At 41.7% G+C, this 18834-nt stretch overlaps 2 protein-coding genes and 1 long non-coding RNA gene across 5 annotated transcripts in view; 1 reads left to right on the top strand and 2 right to left on the bottom strand.

Annotated features, from left to right (window-relative positions):
* Positions 1–1835: 1835 nt before the first annotated feature.
* Positions 1836–4146, bottom strand: LOC113973629. Its single transcript, XR_003536284.1, has 5 exons — positions 4006–4146; positions 3404–3434; positions 3118–3122; positions 2419–2459; positions 1836–1856 (listed from the first exon to the last, which is right to left on the bottom strand). It is a non-coding gene; the product is annotated as an uncharacterized LOC113973629 (long non-coding RNA).
* Positions 4147–9728: 5582 nt separating this feature from the next.
* Positions 9729–15868, bottom strand: LOC113973563 (collagen alpha-1(I) chain-like). Its single transcript, XM_027695852.1, has 3 exons — positions 15772–15868; positions 10775–11588; positions 9729–9944 (listed from the first exon to the last, which is right to left on the bottom strand). The coding sequence occupies exons 1-3, from the start codon at positions 15866–15868 to the stop codon at positions 9932–9934; spliced, it is 924 nt and encodes a 307-aa protein (XP_027551653.1). The 3' UTR covers positions 9729–9931.
* GTDC1 (glycosyltransferase like domain containing 1) overlaps positions 11013–18834 on the top strand; it is a 181218-nt gene continuing 173396 nt past the window's right edge. For 2 of the 3 annotated variants that reach the window (XM_027695898.1, XM_027695906.1), the window contains exon 1: positions 11015–11095. The gene's annotated coding sequence lies outside the window, so the exon portion shown is untranslated. Of the gene's footprint in view, positions 11096–18834 lie in introns of all 3 variants that reach the window. The other variant, XM_027695901.1, reaches the window with a different exon arrangement.

The raw sequence follows: 18834 nt of genomic DNA on the forward strand, positions 1-18834 counted from the left end.
TATTATTATTAGAGAAAATGTCCTATTTTTAACAGATAATCCGAGATTCTGGGTTGAATTAGAATGAAGGAGACCATCTTTCACATCCTTTTTCATTCAGGCATTTGGCAAGCCAAGACTTCACAGAATGTAGTGTTTAAATTGCTGTTTGTTACTGGTGGTTTCTTATTGTAGCACCTCAAATACTTCAGGAGAGGACCTAGGGCTTGGGTTCTTCTGTAAAGACACAATTACTTACTGTGATTGGTGCTTTGTGCTGCTTAGTTAGGGTTAGTTTAAGGTTGGAACAGGGTTGTTTTAGGGTTGTTTTAATGTGGTTTTTCTGCTTTTAAGCAAATCCAGTTTTCCAGTGACTAACTCATGATTTGTACTGAAACAAATATCTAAATCTTCCTCTCCCTCTGACAGAATTAACAGGACTGGATGGCACCAGAATTGGGACCAGCACTTGTTAGAGACTTCGTTGTCTCTTCTCTGCGGATGCTCTGGAGGAATAAATCCTGTTGGGGGATTGTCCCATCAAATATGAGGAAAAGGGATATGCAACACCTTGACTGTGTCTTCAAAAACCTTCACCACAGCCTGAGACCTGCTCAGAAACCTTTGGAGCTTCACAGGCAGGAAAAGGACACCTTTTTTCCCCCCCCCTTTTCCAGACTCTAGGGTTTATAAGCCAAGTAACAGACCTCAAGGAATATCTTTCTTATAGATCTATTTTATGCAAGTTTAAGGGTAATGGAAAGGGAGAGATGATGGCTAAATTAGCTAATAAGATGCTTGGTGACTTCTTGTCAGATGTAAGCACAAAAACCAATGAAATAATGTTGATTTTTTTGATGCTACCTTTAGATTTTAAGTATATGAGTATATGTAGCCTTTCCGAGAAATAAAAAAAAAACCAAAAAATCAGTGTGGATTTGACAAAATTTCAGCTTCCTGATGATACATGCTCAGACATTCAGGGAAAACAAGCAATGTTATCAAGGTTCCACCACATTATGTGACCTATGTGAAGAGCTCAGGCAGAAACTGAGACCTGATAACACTTTATAATAAATATCCTGATGGGGAAAAATATTGTGAAATACTTTTACAGACAAATGTTGATCTTGAGCAATTTTCTGCTTGTCAGTGGGCAATGCTGAAACTTGAACCCAGCACTGGTTTTAAGTATTTTTGCTCTATTCAGCTCTGGTATTAATCTGCAGCAGCATGTCACTCTGTGCTGGAGTGATTTTTGCTGAGCTGATGGATGTAACTGCAAATATTGGGAAGAGTTCTTCCAGATCTGCACTTTGTATTGCAGTTGTTAATATGTTTATTGCTTTTCTTATCCAAATTTTAGCTGTCTGAATGTCATATTAATTAAACAAATTCAGAATGGGTTAATTCAACAACTGGAAGGCTTATATTTATCATTGTTCAGTAATACTACCCAAGTGTCAGCTCTTAGTTTGAAAAATTCCTCTGAACTAGTAAACCAGAGAATAATAAAGATGCTATAATTTTCTTTCACTAAAATAAACAGAATATTTTCTTAGTTAATTGTTTACATGTCTTACTCCTGTCACTTCTTTCCTTTCATCCTTATTTTTCTTGTTTTCCTTTATTCACATTTCATCTCTTGAACTCCTTATCTCTCTAATCCCTTATCCTTTATGTTCTTGTTTTATCTCTCATTCCACCATTTTATTCCCTGTTTCCTAAGCCTATCTCCCGTTCCATGTTAGGCTCCCCAGGCTTTAAATGCCCTTTGAACCCTTTTTCCCTTTCCCCCAGTTCTCTACCTTTCTCTTCTCTTTAATTTTTCCTTGCAGCAATCTCTGCAGAACAATACTAGAAGTCGAGCTGGCAGGCTGACAAAAAAGAACAGTTGGAAAGAAAAGTTTACTCAAAGACAGGCACATTTCTTTTTTTCTTTTTCTTTTTTTTTTTTTTTTAAATCTATAGGAAGGTGTTGCCAAATCATCTGCTTTTTCAGATGTGAAACTTTTAGCAAAGCTCTTTGCAGCGCTGATGTGAAGGAAGGAGCAGGAAACACTATCAGGTTGCCAGATGACTTGAGGATGGTGAGGTGGGATTCTTAATACACATGACAGCAGTAATTCAGGATATTATTCCTCATGTAAAAATAGCTATGCAAAATTAACACAAAGGCTTTGGTATAAAAAGATAAAAGCCAGGAAACTCAGAGGCTGTGCAGCTCTTTTTATCTCGTTTCATTTTGGTTAGAGGATTGTGGGGAAACAGCAGAAGAGATAGAGTGTTTACACTGCAGCATCTGGGCCAAGGTGTAGTCATGACAAAAGGTTACTGTATTCCTGCCTGGAAAATGGGTGGGAAGAAGAGCTGAAGTGTAAAGGTGATGATCTTAGGCTAGGGGCACACAGGCAGAGATGGGAAAGGTGAAAGGCAAACCTGGAACACAGCAGCAAATACCTACAAATCAGTTGGTGAGCCTGTGAACGACAGAAAATTTCAACTGTGACTTGTACAGGAGTGTATTTGTTACTGGGGGTAGAATAAACCACTTCAGGCTTTGCATCTTATAGTCTCAGCTTTCTAAAAGCTCAAAGAGGTGTTCTTTTCCTGAAGCTGGAGCGACTTCAGTTGGCAAATATCTCTTAGATTGCGTTGCTTTATTCTGAATTTGAATTTCGCTCCTGGAAATAACATGGTGATGTGAAGAGAGCCACAGACAGGATTTCTTTCCCCTTCCCCACCACCCGAGCCGATGACCCCGAGCCTTGACTTGCATTCCTAATAGGATAGACCTTCCTTTGTAGGAATTCTTTAGCACCTGTAGGTTATGTGTTCAATTAGCATCTATATCCTGAACCGAGCCGAGTTGCACAAGCTTTGAAAAAAGTAACAACCAAATGGCTAATTAGGTCAAATTTGGGGCGTATCAAACTTGACAGTGTCTGGCTTACATCACTGTGGATTTACATAATGGAACTTAACGGCCCTGAAGAGTCTGTTGTGTCTACCCTGATGACTCCGTGGAAGCTTTTTTCCATAATTTTCTTTAAAATCTAAAATATTAACTCAAAAGAATGTCTTCTTGATAACTTTTCTGTTTGTCCTGTGTAGTGCAGGGTTTCAACTGTTCATTACCTGGGCTATAAACACAATAGTATTGCAATAAGTTATCTTATTTTTCAGAAGTCAGTAATCAACGTCAGCAACCAATTGTTTAACAAATTTCCTTTTTAAAACCAAAGCTATTTTTCAACTGTTTGTTCAACTACAAAAGCCTGGGAGACATGGCAAAACCCATGAGGACTCAAGGTAAAATGCCTCTGGTAGACTTTTCCAGAGATAATACCTACCAATGAGCAATAATTAAAAAAAAGCAAACAAACCAACAAAATCTTAAGTTAATAAAGTTTTATATTCTTACCGTGGCTTCCTCTGTCTTCTAGCAGCCCATCCTGTACATCAAAGGTCACAAAGAACACAATGAGTCACTATCAAAACCCAAAGAATGCTTCGTGAACAATTACTATACATAAATTGCAGGCTGGTATTTCGTTTCTGTGCCAACTCACAGTAATACAGCCCATTTCCTCTTCTTTTTTTTTTCCCTGCAGCTTTTGTCCGTAATAGCAAACAGCTTTGTTAATCTGAGCTTGAATTTTTCTTTTTTTTTTTTTTTTTTGGTGTACTTACACCTTTGCCTTTTTGAGTAGTGGGCAGCAGTGGTATGAAGTCTTTTACTTTTACTACAGCTCTTAAGTGTACACTTCTTTGGTGTCAGAGTCCCCAACAACTCTATAATGCTCTATAAAGCTTTGTAGCCAAAAAAATCATTAGGAATACTGAAAGGGTCCCCTTTGAAACCCAGAATCAAAGCATCCCCCAGAGAGGAATCAGCTGTACATTAGCTCATGCCTGGCAGAGCAAGTGAGCACCGTGCAGCTCTGAAACCTGTGCGGATCCCTTAACGCATCCGTTGTCTGCAGGACCTCCAGATCCATTCACCCAGTTCAGCAAATATGGTACCTTATGTACATTTACCCCCATGCACGTGGGACAAAACAGGCCTGTTTGAAGTCAACATTATCTTAGCAATCCCTAACCTTGGCTTTTCATGCTGCAATCCCCATTTTTCCCACTACTGGCAACACCTTGTGTGCACGACTCTTGCTGCGATCCCCTGAAAGAGAAGCAGAGATGTTCACTCCCTGGTACAGTTCAACATCCGAGAAATAAAAAAAAAAACCTCTAAAAAATTTGCTGAACAAATATCACAAAGACAAATAAAGGAGGATTGTTTTTCAGAAGGTGTGATTTATGTGTGTGTGCATGTGTGGGTGTGCAATTAAATAATGAAGGCGAACCCAGATTTATAATGTCATCGTGTTATTACCTAAGCACTCAAATTCTGCATGCTGGTCAATTTTTAAGTAGTCTGCTGGTTAATATTTATTGTCTTTAACGAGCAATATTATGGACTAGAAAGTTGTGATGACAAGTAGTAACAACTGGCATTCTCTCAACAATTCCACAATAAGAAAAGAGGGAAGTAAGATAATATCAGCCAGCTTCCTTTTGAAGAGGTTTGGTTAAGTCAGAATTCTTCGTTTGAGAAAATTACAAAGCAAAACTACTTCAGACTATTCTACCTAGCATGGGAGGAAGATAGTAGATATTTTTAATGTTCCTAAAATAATCACATCCTATTGTACCCCGCTCTAGTAAAAGGTATACTGAAGTAAAACATTGCTTTTTTTTTTCCTTCTGAATTGTGAGAACTGTTCAAAGACCCTTTGCTTCAGTTCATGACAACAGAAGTAATCAAATGTGTTTGAGGGATGTATACTATACCCTGGCCATACACTGAAACACAGGACACAGTCAGGCCCAGGGCTTTGATTTGTCTTCAAAGATATTCATATCAACTACTGACATAAAGGTGACTCCAAGAAGAGTTTGTGATTTTCATTACAATACACTTGTCAAGTTTGGAGCCTAAATTTTAATTCTTTACTCCATTATTAACCTTACATATAAACTTGCATGCATTTATCCATGCAGTTTCCAGTTTTCAATCCCTAGAAAGGAGATGGTAGCGCTTACATATCTTGGGGGATTAAGATCTAATCCTGGAGGGGCTCCAGGCTGGCAGCATTTTATACTTGTGAAAAGCACCACTACAGCAATTGTGAATAAACATAGGTACCAACAGGTCCTCTCAAGATTGGGATATGTTGTTAAAATGCTATTCTAGGGCAATAATATTATCATAGAATCATTAAACCATTTGGGTTGGAAGGGACCTTAAAGACCATGTCGTTCCAACTCCCTGCCATGGGCAGGGACATCTTCCACTAGACCAGGTTGCTTAAAGCCCCATTATCATGTAAATCTCATAAGTTATTAATTATTAATAAAAAAGTGCATTTAGTATCATTGAGTGAAAGCTGCTATAGTAGGATAATTCATAAATCTTTTTTGAGCCAAATTTCAACAAAGCATTTACAGTTTTTGTACATTCTTGGTTGATTAATTCTGCAAAATTGCATATACACATATAATCTCCATTTTGCATATGCATATGCATTTGCTTACACCTATCTCCAAATTACAAGTGGCATAAGCACTGTAGAATTTGCATACACCCAAAAGAAGACTCCTGCAGGAGAACTTTTAGACATGTGACCTCTTCTAAGTTACACCAGTAATATATAAAAAATTCCCTGTCACTTATGATATGGAGCAAAATGAAAGCAGAGGTGATGAAAGTGCTTGCTTGTGACTGAGAAAATAATACATTCTTTGGTCCTTCCCTGCAAAGAAAATATTTCTGCCTTTTTTTTTTTTCCCATTTTCCTTCTTCTCTTACACTAACTGAATGTGGGTGGGAAACAGTAGAAACAGAAAGGGTCATGTTTGCTCCTCAAAATTTGAAGACGGTGTTTTTTTCCTTTGCCACAGATGCTCCGTGCTCATCAGTTGCCGTGTACTTCTGAGAGAGAAAAGAGAGAGAGAAATTGCCAATAACATTGGTAACCTTAAGTGTAGGCATGCATAAAAATTTGCTGAAAATTGGGTTGTGGTACATGTTCTTATTTTAGATTTGCCCTTGTTAACGTCTTTTTAATAAACAGGTGCATACACTTCCCCAAGCTGTCACTGTTGTTTATCCAGTCTGCACACTTTATAAATCTACTAATGGAATAGACCCAATCATCTCAAGGATCTGTGCTTTAATAAGCTACAGTCTCAAAGTTTTCAGGAAAATACTTTCTGGCACTATAGTTCTGCTGGATACAAGCTTCACAAGGTTTGTTTTTCAAGTTTAAAAAAAAAAAGTGACACAATTTCACTTTTCAGCACAACGTAATAGAGAGTTTCGTACATGCTTGACATTAAGATTAGCAACAAAGTGGGATGGGTGGAAGGAAAGGGAAATAAAAAGGTGCAAGAAAGGTGGAAAAGGCTTTTTTTTAGTGAAGTTTGAAACCAAGAGGATGCTTCCCACTGAGCACCTGGACCAATGAGGTGTAAACTCAGGGTTACTGTCACTAGGCAGCATCAGCCCCACTCCCAAAGTTTCATTCCTTTCTCCACCTCTTGACCCAGGACAGAAGAGCCCATCATGAGACAACGGAGACACTGTTTTAAACTCCTACCAATTCCTAGTTTTAATTTCAACTGAAATCTCCAGGTTTTTTCACAAATGCTCGAACCATTAGGCTGCAATTCAAATCTTGGCCTTGCTCACACAGAGAAGGAACTATCAAAGGCCATCCTCGGAAAAAGATTTTAGATGGTGAATGTCAAAGAGATGCAGGAGCTTCCTCTCCACACTGCAGTCTTTCATTGTAATCACAGTCTCACAGGTCATTCAAAGAGTCACCCCAACTGCTTGACCACTCCCTCAAGAGTGCTCAGGCACTCAGAGTTGTGTTGATGGAATGTGAGTATGTTGGCTTAATTTGGGGCAGCTATTTCACGTCTGTAAAGAGCATAAACTCTCTCCAGGCTTTCCCTAAAAGGTCTAAGTAAATACCTAACTTTGATTCATCCTAACATCAGAAGGATGTGGACCTGCTGGAGGGTGTCCAGAGAAGGCCACAAAGATGCTCTGAGGGCTGGAGCCCCTCTGCTATTAGAGACAGGCTGGGAGTTGAGCTATTCAGTCTGGAGAAGAGAAGGCTCTGGGAAGACCTTAGAGCTCCTTCCAGTGCCTAAAGGGCTCCAAGAGAGCCAGAGAGGGACTTTGGACAAGGGCCTGGAGTGAGAGGACAAGGGGCAAAGGGTTTGAAACTGAAAGAGGTCATGTTTAGATGGGATATTAGGAAGAAATTCTTGCCTGTGAGGGTGGTGAGGCCCTGGCACAGGATGCCCAGGGAAGCTGTGGCTGCCCCATCCCTGGAAGTGTTCCAGGCCAGGTTGGATGGGGCTTGGAGCAACCTGGGCTAGTGGAAGGTGTCCCTGTCCATGGCAGGGGGCTTGGAACTAGATGATCTTTAAGGTCCATTCCAACACAAACCATTCTGTAGTTCTGGATCCCATTCAGGAGACCAAACATTTACTGCTGCATTTCAGATCTCAATCTTAAGCAGCACAGACACCATTTATCAGATTCATCTCATGGTTCTTTGAGAGCAGAGGCTCTAAAGAAACTAATAGTTACAGTCCATGTATTAATACATTTAATAATTACTTTGCTCTTGAAATAGGTAAATAAGTTAAAGGTATATAATTAACTGCAGATTCCAGATTCATCTCATGAGCTTTTAGATTGTATCGCTGGAGATCAGTATTGACTGATCGTAGATTGCAAACTGTAATTGCTGAAAATTTTTTTAAGTAACACCATGGGAAGAGTTTCTCCTTTTAATTCTTTGCTGAAGGTGTCAGTTTGATAGCCCTGGAGAATGTAATTTGTAATATTTATCTCACAGAATGGGTCAGGTTGGAAGGGACAACAGTGGGTCACCTGGTCCAAACTCACTGCTCAAGCAGGGCCATCCCAGAGCACACAGCACAGCGTGTCCAGATGGGTCTGGAATGCCTCCAGTGTGGGAGACTCCACACTCTCTCTGGGCAGTCTGTTCCAGTGCTCAGTCACTGCTCAGGAAAGAAGTTCTTCCCCATGTTCAGGTGGAACTTCCTGAGCATCAGTTCCTGCCTGTTCCTCTTGTCCCATTGCTGGGCATCCCTGAGCAGAGCCTGGTCCATCCTCTGCCCCCTCCCTGCAGACACTGACAGGCATTGATGAGGTCCCCTCTCAGTGTCTCTTCTCCAGGCTGGACAGGCCCAGCTCCCTCAGCCTTTCCTTGTAACAGAGATGCTCCAGTCTCTTAATTTTGTCTGTAGTCTCTGCTGAACTCTCTCCAGGAGCTCCATGTACTGAGGATCTCCAGAAGTCAGGGGAATGAAAGCAGCAAAACAAACTTTCACTCTCTCATTCAAGTTAATTGGAACTGGATGATCTTTAAGGTCTCTTCCAATACAAACCATTCTGTGATTCTATGATTTCTTAACTAAAAGCTTCCTATGTTGCTGTCAGAAGAGGAACATTTCTAGTTATCACCAGCTTGGTTTGCACTCAAGTCTATGGCCTACACATGAGAGGTCAAACAACCCCTTATGTACATCCAAAGCTCTCCAGCTCTTAAAGGGCTCTTTAAACCTAGAACTTGCATATGACCTGATGTAGTATAAGTTTCACAGTGCCTTGTTAGGTGAAGAACCTTTGAGCAGCCTCCATGATGGTCTGAGTCACAGTGATTCACGTGGAACTCTGCTCATGGTGCAGACTTCACCTCCAGCATTATTCTTTCTGGGAAAAAGGCAAAAAAAGAAAAACATTTTACAGTTTTACAGCAACAAGCCTGGGTGCAGGACAGATCGAGCGATTTGCCATGAAAAAAGCTAGAAAGGCTCATTAGAGGCAAAGTTATTAGGCCAAGCAAACAGTTAATCCCTGTTACACAGAGGTAACAGAGTTGCCAGCCTTGAACTCTAAATTAAAGGCACTCTCTGAGCACCAGAGAAGTGACTCTTTTCTGCAGCTTCCTCAGTACCATCCGTCTACCATAATGCTGTGGTGTTTTTCTTTCTTTAAATTCTGGGCTCTAACTAATTACTGGCAGGAAGTGCCTATTTTTATGCCATTAGTATGCAAATGAGCGAGAAGTAGAAAAATATTCTAAAGGAACTGTTACAATATCTGTCCACAGATTACTGGCCAATTAGAACATGGGATTAGGGCTGCAGGACCCCAAAAGAGTATGGCCAAAGTCTTTCTGCTTGGGTGCTTCAAGTGTAATTTCAATGGGAACTGTATATACACGGTCCTTTTCCTCAAAAAAAAGGGGGAAAAAAAGTTCGAGCCTAAATTGCCTGCTTACAAATGAGCACTTTTACGCTTGAAAAATAAATGCCTTCACTTCCTTGCCTCAATTTTTCTATCAATAAATTGGGGATAAAACATCCTGTTTGTCTGCGTTCCAGCACACGCTGGGGGCAAATTATTCAGCCAGACTGAAGGTCTCCTCATCTGTCACCCCGTTTGAAAGACACAATCTTACAAAATTATTTATAAGGTGTGTAATAAATATTAAAAGATTTTCAGGTTTTACCACTTCTGCCTAGGTAAAACCCAGGAAGAACCGTCTGCCTTGTGACATTCTGGCATTTCCACAGCTTGACAGTCAGGAATTCAAAAGTGCAGGACAGTGGAAAGTTATTGGAAAACAACTTTACTAGGCTTTTTGAACCTAAAAACTCATGAAACAAAACTCTGCATTGTCCTGAGGGTATTTCTTATGCAAATCAGCCTTCTCGTCACTCTTTCATAATCACTGACTAGCCAGAGTAGGAAAAAATACATAACTCCTCAAGTTACTGGTGTTGATGCTTCTCACAGCTGTACTCTGTGGAAATTTTGCTTTGTCACTCCATTAGATGTTACTCATTTTGACTTCCTATTAAAAAAAATAAAAAAAGTTTGTGTCTACATACCAGAGATAACACCACGCTAAACTGAGTCAGTGTGACAAAACATTTCTCTTCTAAAAAAGGTTTCCTGGAGAGGTTTGCCATTCACTGTGGCCAAAAAGAGGGTTGATACACCTGGCTGGAATGATAACATTCCAGAGGAGGCCACCAAGTTGATCTAAGGGATGGAGCACATCTCCTGTGAGAAAAGGTTGAGAGAACTGGGATTGTTCAGCCTGAAAAAGAGAAGGCTTTGAGGTGACATAATTGTGGCCTTCCAGTACCTTCAGGAAACTTACAGGAAAGATGGGGCAAGACTATTTGCAAGGGCACGTAGCAACGGGACAAGGGGGAATGGGTTCAAATTGAGAGAGAGTAGGTTTAGATTACATATGAGGAAGAAATCCTTCCCTGTGAGGGTGGTAAGGCCCTGGCACAGGTTGCCCAGAGAGGCTGTAATTGCCCCTGGATCCCTGGAAGTGTCCAAGGCCAGGTTGGATAGGGCTTGGAGCAACCTGGGCTAGCAGAAGGTGTCCCTGCCCATGGCAGGAGCGTTGGAATGAGATGAGCTTTAAAGGTCCCTTCAAACACAAACTATTCTGTGATTCTGTGACGATTCTATGACAGCACCTGCCCAGCTCTCCCAGGAGCAGCACCACCTGAGAAGGCTTGAGTTAGGGAAAAAACACACACCTCCTACTCATTTCTACCCGGTAACAGCCCTGATTTTCACTCTTTTCAGCTGCTTCTCCCAGAAAATCATAGGTTTTAATTTTTTTTATTTAGCCCACCTGGTGAACAACTCCTCTTTATTTACCCCTTCCACCCCTCCCAAACTCTTCCTGAGTGTCTCCTCGCTTCCTTCGCACGGTTTGTTTCCCCTTCGGCATCACTTCGCTCAGGTTCCCTTCTGCTCAACCCCCCCATCCCGCCCCGCTCCATCAGCCGGGATATCCCGGGGGGAGCCCCCCGGGTGGCGGGTCCCCTCTCCCCGCGGGCAGGGAGGGTCCCCGGGCGGCGGGGCGGGAGGGGGGGCCGGCTCTGAGCCGAGGGAGGGGCCGGCACGGCGGCGCGTCGGTGCCGACGGTCTCCAGGCGGGAGTGAGGAGGAAGAGGAGGAGGAGGAGGAGGAGGAGGAGGTGAGCGCCCTCGGGGTGGGGTGAGCAGCGGGGCCGCCCGCGCCAGCCCGGCAGGGAGGGAAGGGGTCAGCGGGGCGGGCGCTCGGCAGGACCGGCGTGGAGAGGGGGCTCCGGGCGCCGGGGGGAGCCGAGTGAAGCCGGGGGGAGCCGAGAGGAGCCCAGAGGACCCGGCTCCGCCCGCCGCGGCTCCGGCACCTGCGGAGGGTGGACCCCTTGGTCTGGGGGGAGTCAGGGCCGCTCGTCCCCCCGGGGAGCCCCGGTGCCGCCTCCAGGCCGCCCCAACATGGCTGCCGGGCCGGGCAGGGCGGGCAGGGGCTGCCGGGTCCCCTCGGCTCCCCCCGGCCCTGCCCCCGGCGGTCCCCGGCCCTGCCCCGGGCGGCAGCGCGGCCTGGCCGGGCCTGGCCCCGCAGGTGCTGCTGGGGGAGCTCGGGCTGCACCACCCCGGGCCCCCTCAACGCTCTGCCCCCTTCCCCGCGGACGCTCTTGTGTTTACCTTTTGGTTTTTTTGCTTTCGCGTCCAGGGGCTGCCTTTTTTTTTTTTTTTTTTTTTTTTTTAAGCAGTTAAATGGAATGAAACTGCTTTCAGGTTTTTGCAGCTCCGAGCGTCAAAATGTCAGTGCATGTAAACAGTTTTGCTGGTGAAACTACCTGGAAAAACCTGCCTTAGTTTTGGCGTAGCATCATGCTTTATAGAAGGAAAACCAAAAAACATTAAGAACACTTTTACAAAATACATAGATTTTAGTTTGATTATTTTAGGCTAAAAATGCCGTGGGACATACTGCTTTGCAGCCGAGGAGCTGCTTAAATGTAGTTTGCAAAGCATATCCCAAGTTTAGGGAAGTGTGTCTGGGATGAGTGGGACTTGGCAGGTTTTAACACGACTGCAATGGCTAGAGCAGCAGAGTGGAGGAAACCCTTTAAGGTGCAAATACATGAACTTTATTACTATTTATTTTTAAGAAGTGGAGAAGGAGTTTGAATTTTGGTTTATGGGAGGGTTTTCAGGCTAGTGAGAAGTGGGTGCACATTACTGTGATTCAGTTTAGCCAATAGACAGGTAAAGTCGAACAGCAGGTTTTAGTGTGGCTTATGACAATGGTTTGGCATAATTCAATAGAGCTATTTTATTGGACTCTATTAACCTGGTTAACCTTAAATCTTAACCATGACAGGGTTTTCATGTTAAGAGCTTCTATACAAAGCACAATATTGAATTTTAATTGAAGCTTTCAAGGCCTAATGTAGAGTGTATTCTTCTTGCTTCATCTTTTTTCTCCCTCTTCTTGGAAGCCCAGGTGTACTAAAATCAGTTTAAGTGCGTGAATCCAGGCTACACAAATCAATTAAGGGCAGGCAGGATTTTAAATCAGTGCTGGCTTTTTTTGTACCTATGTGCCTGCCACGTATAAAAAAGTGTGGGTCATCCTCACTATATTTGTAAACACCTTGGTGTTTACAAATGTGTGTACAAATACATCTTGTAAACATGTGTTGTTTACAAACTTTTGGATCAGTTTCCCAGTTGATTGATAGTGATGGTAGAAACTAGGAAGCAAGCTCTGTTCAGCTCCAGGTGTTGGTACTTTACAAATAGAGCACCAAATTCCTCCCTCAGCTGGTAAATGCACAGTTTGAATTCTCATGCAGTAATACTGTTACACCTGAATTTCAGCCTCCTGGGATTTGCCACGAGTTAAATGCCTGTTAATTAACCCCTGTGTGTCTCTCTCCTGCCTTAGGATCAGTACCAAGTGCAGCAGGTGCTGTTGCAGAAGTCATGACTGTGTTACAGCTGAAATGTGTCCCTTTTGCTGCTAAGTCACTCAGACTCCAATGTAAAACTTATACAACTTCCTTAATGTTGTTTTAAAAGTAAGATATAGACATATTTTAAAGACCTAGTTGGCTGGAGGCCCATTTTAGAGTGGCCGGTAAAAGCAGTAAACTATCCTCAAACATTTCTGCTCAATAAAATTTGAGAATATGAAAACAAAAAGTTCCTGGCTTAGCTTTTTATAAATGTTTTCTACACCCTGTGACTGCAAAGTGCTTTAAACCCATAGCTCAGAGCCGCATGCCTTGGGGACTGTAGGCCTCTGACCCAGTCTGCAGCGTGGACTCTGCTACTTTCTGTTTTGATCAGAGCAGTGAAGGTTTGTGGTCTCTGACCAATGTCCTGCACTGGTGAGAGTGTCTAAACATGCATTCTGTCATCAAAACAGTATGTTACCAGTGTGCTTTCCTTTACTCAGGACTCCTGGAATAAACTTCTTGGGCAAAACCCGAATGGCTGTTGGAAGCTGTGATCACCCCCGAGCACTTCCTGATGTAGGGAGGGCCAGTAGTTTTAGAAGCATTTGCTTCTAAATTCCTTACTGTTTGTAATTCAAATTCCTTACTGTTTGTAATCTGACTTGTTAGATCTGGATTCTAACTTGTAGAAAATAAATAAAATATATATGCATCTCATTGTTTGGCTTCACAAGATCAGAATATGTTTATCCCAAACTGTCCCATGTAGTCCAGGCTGGGAGAGCCATTGGGGTAAGACATTTCTCCTGCAGCTGCTGAGCTTTTTGCATTTGATGTGAAATGCTGTCTTGTATTAGCTCTTCCAGCTGCAAAGATGAAGTCTTGTCCAAAGAGTTGAGATGTTCCCTGGTTAAATAACTGAGTTAACCGCTGTCCCTATAAGAATTGGATCCTTAAACTGGGTGCTCAGAAGAAACATATATATGTTCCTGTGTGAACAGAATTGTGTTCTGGTGTAAGGAAATATGCTGAAAATATATTTTGAGGTTTGGCTTTTAGTGATATGAGTGTTTAGTTGTTGTAAGTGTTCAAGGCCAGGCTGGATGGGACTTGGAGCAACCTGGGCTAGTGGAAGGTGTCCTGCCCATGGCAGGGGTTTGGAACTAGATGATGTTTAAGGTTCCTTCCTACCCAAAGTATTTAATGATTCTGTTCTATGATACTGGTATAAATAACAGGACTTTAATGTTGACTCTTCTGTTTTAGGGCCTCTATGTGCCACTGCTTGAGACATGAGCTGCTGTGTAGTGGGAGTAGTAAAAAAACAAAGGCAAATGATTTGCTCACTTGAACAGGGCAAGTATCTCATTGTCTGGGATTACTGGTATAATTTAGTATTACTTCTAATCCAAAAGAATTGCAAAATTGAAGAACAAATTAAATACATACGCAAGGCTGTTAGGATTCCATGGAAAAAACATGGCTATCGTGGTTTTTTCCCCACATTTGTAAGTGAGAAATGGACTCTACTAAGTTTGTAAAGCAGGAAAATCACGTTAATCTTTGGTGGCAGAATTGTTAACAGGGGGCTGTGGAGAGGCAGCCTCCCCCTGCCCCCAGCCATCCGTAAGCGGCGCAGTTAGCAGCGGGGAAGCAGTGCCTGAGTGCAGGAAGGACACGAATCCCAGTGTGAATTTCACTTCTCCATGGATTTATATCAAAGGATGTCTCAAACGCGCACCTTCGCTGGCCATATTGCTGCACGTCAGATGTGAAAGTAAAAATAAACGTGTGAAGCACCAGACAGAGTATGAAGTAGAAATCTGAAAGCCACGTCTCCCAACAGTCTATTATCCCAAAACTGGACCCCACCTATATGGCTATATGGGAGCATATATATATATGTTTTATTTTTGATCGGCAGTATTTCCTGTAGGCAAGAAATCAAAGATCTTTTCAAGTTATAAATGACTTTTAGTCATTTATTTAGTAAGTAGGGAAGTCAGGATTTCAGATTGCTGGTATTTTGGGTATGTGCAGCTCTTTGATGTCCGAATGAGAACTGGAGGAATGTCTAAAATTAACAATAAGCTGTGTAACATTAATGATGAAATGCAGAAGTTGGAGGTAAACAGGCACTGAGTGTGGTTTGGTTTTTTTACCCCTTGAATAATAGTTTTTTTAGGGTTGAAACACAGAAAGAACACAAACAGTTCAAATCCCAAGTTTGTGCTGTATAAGCAACTTCAGTTTGGGTATTTGTGTGTGTGTAGGTTTACATATAATCAAACATGAAAAATTTAATATGTATGTGATTAGCAGAAGTTTTCTTCTTGGCACTGCAGATGCAACTGGATTAAATACATTCTTCATAACTTAATTTTGCTGAAGTGTTGTAGTTTTGGTGAATTGCTATGGAAAATCGGTGGAAAAATTAATGTCAGTGTGACTGAAAAAAGGGGAATTTAACCAGTTTTGCATCTGAAAACATCTGTATTGTAGCTCTACAACAGTGTGGCTTCACGTGCTATTTTCCACTTTTGTTCCAAGCTTATTTTTGAACAGTCAGATGCCTGTTTGTGCAGCAGGTTGCCTGTGTTAGTGGTGCTCAATGGGACAAGTATGATATTGCCATAAATACCGTGGGAATGTTTTCTTCTCGGAGCTGGAACAGCGGTTCTTAAAAAGGTTACTTTGGCCATGCCTCTGGCAGCAGAAAACTTGTGGTGATCGTGGTCTTGATGAATAAAATGCCATCCAAAGTGCAAGATTTCTTTCACAGTCGTTTTTAGAAGCTGTCATTGAGGGAAAAACACACCCCTCAAGCTCACGCCTAAGTAATTGGATGCAGATTTAATATGATGCACTGCTTTATTCCTTCTCTGGGATGGAATCCATGTCCCATGTTGGGCATTACTCACCCTGGCAGGATTCAGTGGTCAAGCATGTTGAGTGAAGGATGGAGACCTCTCTGTTGCCATGAGTTATTTCTCTCAAGAACTGAGAATTTTGGTTCATCCTCCGAAAGCCTAATAAAATGTTCATAGTAGAAACAGAAGTGTTGTAAAGCCATTGTATGGAAGCACTTCCAGAATATCAAACCCTTGTGCATGCAAGAGTAAATGTTTGGGAATGCTGGAAACCTGGAATGGATGATTAGCCAGAGCAGTGATGGTGTGTGACTGTAGTGGCAGAATATTTGGGAGAAAGAAGAGCGAGGGATAGCACTGTTTCTAGACCAGCTCTTGGAAAAATATCTCTCTTTCTCCTCTTCTTTCCAACCAGGTTGGTTTGGAGAGGGAAAAACAACCTCAAAGCCTTGCATTAATTACATTATTGTGGAGTATTTGACTGTATAGATATTGATTCTGTTTTATTGGGGTTTATTTTATTTACTGGGTGACACCTTTGTAAATAATATAGAAATAAAGTCCCTGTCGCATAGTGAAAATAAGGTGTTTTTATAAATATCTTGCCTGGTGCATATAATTAAACAAGTGATTTCTCAGAAGCACCATAATTTTAAAACTAGAGTCTTAATTGAAGTACAACTTCTCGTTTCATCTGATGCTCAGCATCGTATTTCCTACATATCTTTCTGCTTTGATATTTACTTTACATACAAATATGCCAGAAAACAAAAATTCAACAAGTAGTTGAACATATTGCGTCTTTTATATTCTGTTTCTTTTCAAGGTTTACACAAGGAATAAGCTGTGAGATGACTTTGCAGAAGAATAAATCCATCAGGATTCTGTGAAATTGTGTGTTTTGTGATTTCCCAGTTGAAAGTTTTCCCAATTACCTTGTCTGACTACTGGATTGCAGTTTAATACAGCAAATTTCTGAGTGTAACTTTGTGTTTGGTTTGAGTTAAAGTTCTCCAGATAAACAGTAACATTGTCATGTTGACTTAAGAGAATAATTTCTTGTCCTGATCTTGCTTTAAGAAAACTTTAATGAGAAATATGCTCTTGTTGTTGTTAAGTCAGTTTTCTTTTTGTTGTGATTTAAACATAAAGGCAAGATTTATGGAAATGACTGCAGGGTGGTGCTGGCCTAATTAGTCATTATTTCTGGCAAGGCATAAAAAATTGGTCGTTCTTGTGCCTATAACTAATAGTGTGCTTTGTATTTAATCTGTAGGTCTTTTGTAAAACAAATGGTTGTGCTAAAAACTGCAAGATATACACATTTAAGGTTCTTATAATATTATTTTGCGTGCTGTTTTGGGGTGTGATTTAAGTTCTTCATTGATAGTTAAATTTACTATTATGTATATTTGTATATATCCTTTACAAACCTGTATGTTTTTAAAGGAATAGTAGTAGCTGAGCTGGAATTTGCAGTAGCAATTTTGGAATTGAATATGGCTTTTCTACTAGTGTCTATTCAAGAATTAAACACAAAGCACTGCAGTGCTTTATAAAAGTACTAATACCTATTACAAGTTTCTGCAAAGAGTTTTAGGATTATCCATGTGATATGTTCACCATTGGGCTGAGGGGTGTCTTTTAGGGCTTTCTTTTTTTCTAGGCCTTGTTCCAGTGAATTACCAGTAATTGGTATTTCACCCAGAAGCGACCCAGGTGACTTAGGAATTCCACCACCTTCAGCATGTGGAATGTCTTTCCTAATCAGGCTTAAGAGAGGGGGAGCATTAACACAGGAATGATTGAAACCTGCCTTCTAAAGGGAAAAAATCCAGCCGGGCATGTGACACAAATGCTCCTCCTCTGTGCCTTTGCCCTCTTGTTGTCCAGCCTCAGCTTGTGCTGCTCTTGGACATCCCTGGTGACCAGGGGACACACCTAAAGCTCCAGGAGGCTTTGCATGTGCCTCTCTGTGAATCCATTTCACAGTTAAACTTTTAAAAGTCGCAGCCCCCAACATGCAACTGCAGTTTCATGGTAGCTCTGACATTATTTTACTGTTCACACTGTGAATTTCATTCTGTAGGAAAATGAATATTATATTGGCCTTTTAAGTTGGTTGTCAGTGGAGAATAGGGAAACTACACTTAGAGCATCTGTATGCAATCTTGGAGACAAGTAGGACCCTCTGGAAAGCTGTTACTGTTGGGGCAGAACTAATCATTCCGTGTGAAATTATATAAGGAGAATTAGCTCTGACTCTACCTCATTTCCTTTCATACCGCTGTGAAAATAAGCTTAGAAACGTCAAACCTTCCCTCCCTGTTTCTCTAAGTACTTTGTTAAATACTGCTTTTTATTAAGGCTTATTTATGGTAGGTGCTAGAAAAGAAAATATAACTACCTGTAGCTCTAGGTACTAATGGGATGTGCACATCCTTGCCCAGTTGGGTAGTTGTGATTTCCTTCTCGGGATGGGATTCCCGGGATCAGTTGCCATTTCCTTCTCTGTACTTTGACTTTATTTCCCTGGTGGATCATTCAGAGTCCTTCACATTTAAGGTAGCGTGCTTGATGTGAGGGAAGATTGTCAATCACAGTCTGCCTTGGCTATTTAGAAAAGAGAGATATCAAAAGCCTGCTTGGAGCTCTAAGGAGCAGTCAGGTCACCTGCTGAGTCTCCTGGCAGGAGCCTAAACTCGTGCAGCCTTTAAGTTTAGCAAAGAAAACGTGGATCTCTGGAGGTCATCGCTCTGCGCTGAGGCCCTGTACTGTGTATGTGAGCATATATAGCTCAGTGTAAAGATAGATATGTACAGGCCATTTCTGACATGTTCCTCTAGCCAGGTCTTAAAAACAATCAGTGAAGATTTGTGTAACCCCTCCATAACCTAATCCCTTGTTTAACTATCCCTGGAGGTAGCATATTTCCTCTAATACTATTCTAATTTTTTTTTTCTAACCCGTTAAGCTTCTTGAGTTGGTTCTTTTTTTTTTTGTACTGCTGTGGATATTGCAGTAGTAGGACATGATTCTTGTAATTGCTTGTAACCTATTTTGAAGCCTGCGCCCTCTTTCTCTACTCATCTTTTTTTGTACTCACCAAGCCTG

The sequence above is a fragment of the Neopelma chrysocephalum genome, unplaced genomic scaffold (assembly GCF_003984885.1).
Source record: "Neopelma chrysocephalum unplaced genomic scaffold, ASM398488v2 Primary Assembly neopelma1_103b, whole genome shotgun sequence".
Lineage (NCBI taxonomy): Eukaryota > Metazoa > Chordata > Aves > Passeriformes > Pipridae > Neopelma > Neopelma chrysocephalum.

Excerpts from the sequence above, each read along its gene's own strand:
- LOC113973563 (XM_027695852.1), bottom strand. The coding sequence starts at position 15,868 with ATGAACCAAAATTCTCAGTTCTTGAGAGAAATAACTCATGGCAACAGA. Across the intron at positions 11,589-15,771 it reads GACCACTGAATCCTGCCAGG|GTAAACACAAGAGCGTCCGC; the intron begins GTGAGTAATGCC and ends AAAAACCAAAAG.